Source organism: Populus trichocarpa, chromosome 12 (genome assembly GCF_000002775.5).
Source record: "Populus trichocarpa isolate Nisqually-1 chromosome 12, P.trichocarpa_v4.1, whole genome shotgun sequence".
Classification (NCBI taxonomy): Eukaryota; Viridiplantae; Streptophyta; class Magnoliopsida; order Malpighiales; family Salicaceae; genus Populus; species Populus trichocarpa.
This window is the reverse complement of record NC_037296.2, coordinates 4,672,437-4,678,535: the sequence shown is the minus strand read 5'-3', so window position 1 is coordinate 4,678,535 and position 6,099 is coordinate 4,672,437. Positions and strand designations below refer to the sequence as shown.

The following is a 6,099-nucleotide window of genomic DNA, read 5'->3' as shown; positions in this document are numbered from 1 at the left end:
CCTAGGACTAGTATAAATATAATTGTTTAGATTTTATTTCATCAGAGAACTTAAAAAAAGATATTAAGTAATAAAAATTTGAATTAGAGTTTTTGTGTGGTGCCTTACTGAATAAAATTCTATATTGCTTATGCTTCTTGTTTCTCTTGTGTTGTTTTTGTGTGCTTCAATTTGTATTAAAGCCCAACAATTCTTAGTGATTAGTGTTGTGTGTTAAAATAATTATAGCTTAAAAAGTTCATAAAATAGGACGTGCTCGTGTAGGAAGATGAAAAGCGTCACATTAGAAAAGAGACAATTATGAATTAGTGATAGAAGACATACGAAGATAAATTACAAAATTAACCCGTCAGTTAATGTAGGCAAGGAACATGAAAGATCATACGAAGAGTAATCACGGATTCATAATTAGCATTGAGAATCCATTTCAAAGACAAGAGCAAATCAGTTAGACTCTTAATCGTGATGATTATTATATAAGTATTTTATGAACATATATGAGAATTTAAAGATAAAATTATTTTTCCTTATATTTATTTTATTTATATTTAATTTTTTTTTTCTTTTATGGTGTTTTTTTCTTTTCCTATTTAGTTTATAAAACTAAATATTATGCTTGGTAATTTCATTTTTTCTTTTTAGTTTAGGAATCCTAGAATAAATCTATAATTATTTATTTGGATTTTTTTGCTTTTCAGGGTAAACCTAGGACTATTATAAATAGAATTTTTTAACTTGTATTTTAGCAGACTACTTGAAAAGAAAATAAAAAGTAATAAAATTTTGAATCATGGTTTTTATGTGGTGATTCTATTCGGCAGAATTTTATGTTGCTTATGCTTCATGTTTTTCTTATGTTGTTTCTGTTTACACAAGTTGATATTAGAGCCTAATAATTCCCGATTATTAATGTTGTATGTTGGAATAATTATAGTTGAAAGAGGTCATGAAACATGACGTGCTCATGTAGAACTAGATAACAAGATTCCCCTCGAAAAAGAGACAATCAAGAACTTGTGATAAAAGACATACAGAGATATATTCTAAAATTAACCTATTAGTTGATGAAGGCAAGGGAACATGAGAGATCATATAGAGAGTAATCATAAATTCATGGTTTGCTTTGAAAATCCATTTTTGAGATAACAACAGAGGAGGTAGTCTTATGATCGTGATACAATCATGTATTGTGGTGACATTAGAGATCTCATTTATGATGAGATAGATGTTGTTTGATATTCTTCACCAATTTATTTTGATGATGATTATGTTAATAATAATAGCATAAACACTAACAAGTATTATAACCCAGTTTTGGGTCCCCTAGATTTTCCTAATTAATATTTTCCTTTTAGAAAAATTCACAAAACAAAAATTGAATCAAAAATTTGAAAAACAATTTTTGTTTTTGGTTCAAGAACAAACAATTTGGGGTCTTGTTAAATAAAATTGGAATTAAAGGCAAAACTAGCTAATTTTACAAGCCAATGACCAAAATAAAGGAGATGAAAATTTTGGAATTCCAATTAATTCAATGACTTGATTGAAAAAAGTTTAAGACTATGAGTTAATTCCACTTATTTGAGTTTAATCATGGGTTTAATTGAAAGAAAAATTTACTTTTAAGGTGAATTTGATCAAAATTACATAAATTAAAAAGCCAATGATTGACGTGTAAAAAGCGCTAATATAAAAGGATCACTTTGAGTTTAATTAGGGGTGAAACTGAAAGAAAAATTAAAATTCAGGATGAATTTGACTGAAATTAGAATAATAATAAGTACAAGGACCAAATTAAAAAATAAAAAGAAAACAAAATAAAAAAAGAACTTAAATAAATCAATGTATTTTAACTAAAATGACATTGTTTCACTTAAAAATAAACACCAAAACGATGTCATTTTGGAAAGGGTAGAGGTTGCCCTTCCCCCTGTACATGCACGACATTAAATGCCTTCCTTTTCATGCTTTTTGTTTGCCCGACTTTCGGCCTTTTATTCTCCCTCTCACATAAACATTATTGACCAAGATTCACGTCATACTCTTTCCATGAACAATGCCACTTTAATTTTTTAAGTGGTTAAAATTGTATAATTTTGGAAATCAAAGACAAATCTATAACAATCAAATCTTGGAGTTCAATTGATTCAATTAGAGATGCAATTAAAAAAAGAATATGATATGAGGTAAAATTGGTCAACACCACAAGATTTTGGAAACCATGGAATAAATTGAAAGTGGTTGTACATAAAATTTCACGTATTAAAAATAAAATAAAAATGACATCAAAATTACAATATTGAATTTGATTACAAGAAAAAGTGAAAACTCTTTAGAGGTTCTTTTCATAAGCACAAATCTTCTTATTAACGGTCAGATCTAGATCTTGCTTTGGATGAGAAGATATTCATATGAGCTCATAAGCTTTAACCATGTGAGATCTTAACTTGATTTGATTTGATGAAAATTATTTACACAAGCTTGAAAACTTTAACTGTGTGAGATCTTTGACTTAACTTGATTTAATTAAGATAAATGATATTCACACGAGCTCGAAAGCTTTAATTATTTGTGATCTTTAACTTGATTTGATTTGATAAGGACAAAGAGTTTTTACATGAGTCTAAAAGCATTAACAGTGTAAGATCTTAACTTAATAAAAGAAATGACTTTGATCTTTTGCTTTCTTAATTTGATGAAGAAAAATACTTTGATCCCTTGCCTTCTTGATTTGTTGAAGAAAATAACTTTGATCTCTTGCTTCCTTGATTTGAATTGAATTTATTTGAGAGAATTTCCAAGTATTTGTACTTGGCATTTAGTCCTTTTTTTTTTTTTTTTTTTTTTTTATCTTTTCTTCTATGTCTTCTCTACTTATCTTCTATGCTTGTATGCTTCTTCTTCTTCTTTTTTTTTTTTTTTTGATTTGATGGCTTTATTGTCTATTTATAGGTTAATACAATTCACCTCAATATACTTTATCTAAAAGGCATTTTAGAAAAATTATATGAAAATTACTTAAAATACCTTTAATTAGAAAAAATATTAAAGCAAGAACTATGAAATGTATTTGGACTAGATTTTTTTAAAATTTAATTTGGTCCCAAATCCAATAAATTTAATTTAGGATAAGACCCAACAAATTTAATTTAGGCCTAAACTTAATAAATTTAATTTTTTTTGTCATAAAGAGCTTGGGTTATTAGTCAGACTTGTAGAAATTTTAGTTCTTACAAATGTCCCCTTAAAATGTATTTATTTTTAGATTTTTTGTGCAATAAGTCAATTTATCTTGAAGTTATTTCCTCTGACTTGAAAATGTGATTAAAAATATATTAAGTTAAGATAAATATTTTTAATTTTTTTTTATCTCTCATGTAACACAAATATTTTTTTATTTATACTCATTAAAATACATAAATAATATTGAGATTTTAGAAAGATAGTGCTAGAGCTTTAAGAATAAGAATATTTACACACCATCTTCTTTATATATATATATATATATATATATCATGGCTAGGAAAAAAATTATTTTAGAAAACAAAAGGCAAAAAAAACCAACAATGATACCAAATGATCATTGTTTTTAAAAATTTTAAAACCAATTTTCATTTTAATTTTAGGTAAGAAAAAGACACAAATTTCACGTTTTTTAATGTAAAAATTTGAAACAAAAAATTGATAGCAAACAAAAGAAATAGAAATATAAAACACACAAATAATTTTATTAAGAAATGCTGGGGCCTTTGCTGGGCTGACTATACAGAAGCCATTAACCCATTTACCATATCATAGCCCAGTGTTGATCTCCGATAATCTCAAAACCCTAGTTTGGTTGCGCTTGTACTTCTCCCTATATAATTATCTTATCCTGGCTGCCTCTCTTCCTTAAGGGAAAAAAAAAAAACCCTAGAAAACAGCAGCAGCAGCTTCTCTCTTCTCTGTCCAAGCCATGGCCACCGAGACCCTTATTCTTCGAGGCACCATGAGAGCCCACACTGACCAGGTCACAGCAATAGCCACACCAATTGACAACACTGACATGATTGTCAGTGCATCCCGCGACAAGTCCATCATTCTTTGGCACTTAACCAAAGATGAAAAAACCTATGGTGTCGCTCGCCGTCGTTTGACTGGTCACTCCCACTTCGTACAAGACGTTGTTCTCTCCTCCGATGGTCAGTTCGCTTTGTCCGGTTCCTGGGACGGCGAGCTCCGCCTCTGGGACTTGGCTACTGGTGTCTCTGCTCGCCGATTCGTCGGCCACACCAAGGATGTGTTGTCTGTTGCCTTCTCTTTTGATAACCGACAGATCGTTTCTGCTTCAAGGGATAAGACAATCAAGCTGTGGAATACTCTTGGTGAATGCAAGTATACCATTCAAGAGGCTGAATCTCATACCGACTGGGTTTCGTGTGTGCGTTTTAGCCCAAGTACGTTGCAGCCCACGATTGTTTCTGCTTCATGGGACAAGACAGTGAAGGTTTGGAATTTGACTAACTGCAAGCTGAGGTCTACACTTGCAGGGCATAGTGGATATGTGAACACGGTGGCTGTTTCGCCAGATGGGTCATTGTGTGCAAGTGGAGGGAAAGATGGGGTGATTTTGTTGTGGGATTTGGCTGAAGGAAAGAAGCTTTATAGTTTGGATGCAGGTGCAGTGATTAATGCGTTGTGCTTTAGCCCTAATAGGTACTGGTTATGTGCTGCCACAGAGAATAGCATTAAGATTTGGGATCTGGAGAGCAAGATGGTTGTTGATGATTTGAAGGTTGATCTAAAAGCCGAAGCTGAGAAATCCGAGGGTACTACCGCAACTGCTGTCAGTACCAAGAAGAAGGTAAGGCATTTATTTTTGCCCGTTGTTGTTTCGTGGTTTTATTTTTCAGTTTATTTTTGGGTTAAAAATACGTTGTTATATTGGTTGAATCTGGATCGTAATTTGATAATTTTCTTGTCTATCTAAGATTGTGTTATATACTCGAGTTTCCTTTTCTTATAATTAATTGCAAATTCTCGCGGTTGCGCGTGTTAGGAGTTTTTCTTGAAGTTTTCTGTTGTAGTGTTTCCAATTCTTACCTGTGCTAATCTGTTTGCATGTTATGTTAGTTGCTACCTAGAAGCTGTTGTTTTCAGTTGTATTGGACCTGCCACGCTAGTTGGTTTTTTTTTTTTTTTTTAATTTTAATTTTATGGTTATTCTTTTGTGTTATCGTCTTTTGTTTGTGGACATTGGAAATGTTTTATCAAAGACGTATTCTTGGTTTGTTCATGACTTGTAAACCATAGAGTGGTGTCTCATTCGGGCATTTGGTTCATCCGAGATGCTGAATATCTGGTTGTTGCGAAAGAGTATTTCTTTTGATTGTATGCTTTAGCTGATAATAGTGAAACTGTGCATTCAGAATTGGCAGCTTATCATGAATGCTATTATTGGTGACACATTGAGCTCTTTATTCCTGTATGCTACTATGAGAAAGATAATGGTGCATGTGTTTTTTCTTGCAACTAGAAAGCAATCCCAATTAACATCATTTTGCTCTGTGTTTTGTAGATCTACTGCACAAGCTTGAACTGGAGTGCTGATGGAAGCACCTTGTTCAGTGGCTATACCGATGGTGTTATCCGAGTCTGGGGAGTTGGTCGCTATTAGGAAGCTTTGAGTAGTTGCCAGGCGTCTTCTTTTTGTTTGATGATAAAGCAAACGCTTTTTTTCCCCTTACTTTTTAGTAGTTAAGACCTCTTTAAGATTTTATTGGAAGTATTGGATCTTATGCTCTCTCTTTATGATGGATGTTATACTTTTGTTTGAGCCCCTGCAATATTTTTGTTTTTGATATCACATGTTAGAGGCGTTTCCTTTTGAATTTCATATTTGTACAAGTAGTTTCTCAAGTTTTTGCTTTTGATTATCCCTTGCGATTGGCCTTGCGGGTACTAGTGTGTGCATCATGACCATTACTGCTATCATCATTCTGAAACAATGCTGAGTGTATTTTGTTTCAAGTATTCTGGTGAAGGTCAGCTCTCAAAGGACTAGTATTTTAAGAAGCTTATATTGCTGTTGCTAGATATGTAGTCTTTCCTAGCAATCCT

The 6,099-nt window shown here is 31.8% G+C and overlaps 1 protein-coding gene across 1 annotated transcript; it reads left to right on the top strand.

The window, feature by feature from the left end:
* Positions 1-3,873: 3,873 nt before the first annotated feature.
* Positions 3,874-5,870, top strand: LOC7493500 (guanine nucleotide-binding protein subunit beta-like protein). The gene is made up of 2 exons (XM_002318492.4): positions 3,874-4,843; positions 5,558-5,870. Exons 1-2 carry the CDS (start codon positions 3,956-3,958, stop codon positions 5,654-5,656), a joined length of 987 nt encoding a protein of 328 aa, XP_002318528.1. The 5' UTR covers positions 3,874-3,955; the 3' UTR covers positions 5,657-5,870.
* The last annotated feature ends 229 nt before the right edge of the window (positions 5,871-6,099 follow it).

Bases quoted from the DNA above. Each gene is read 5' to 3' on its own strand.
- LOC7493500 (XM_002318492.4), top strand. From the start codon at position 3,956: ATGGCCACCGAGACCCTTATTCTTCGAGGCACCATGAGAGCCCACACT. The intron at 4,844-5,557 runs GTAAGGCATTTA...TGTGTTTTGTAG, and splicing joins CTGTCAGTACCAAGAAGAAG to ATCTACTGCACAAGCTTGAA.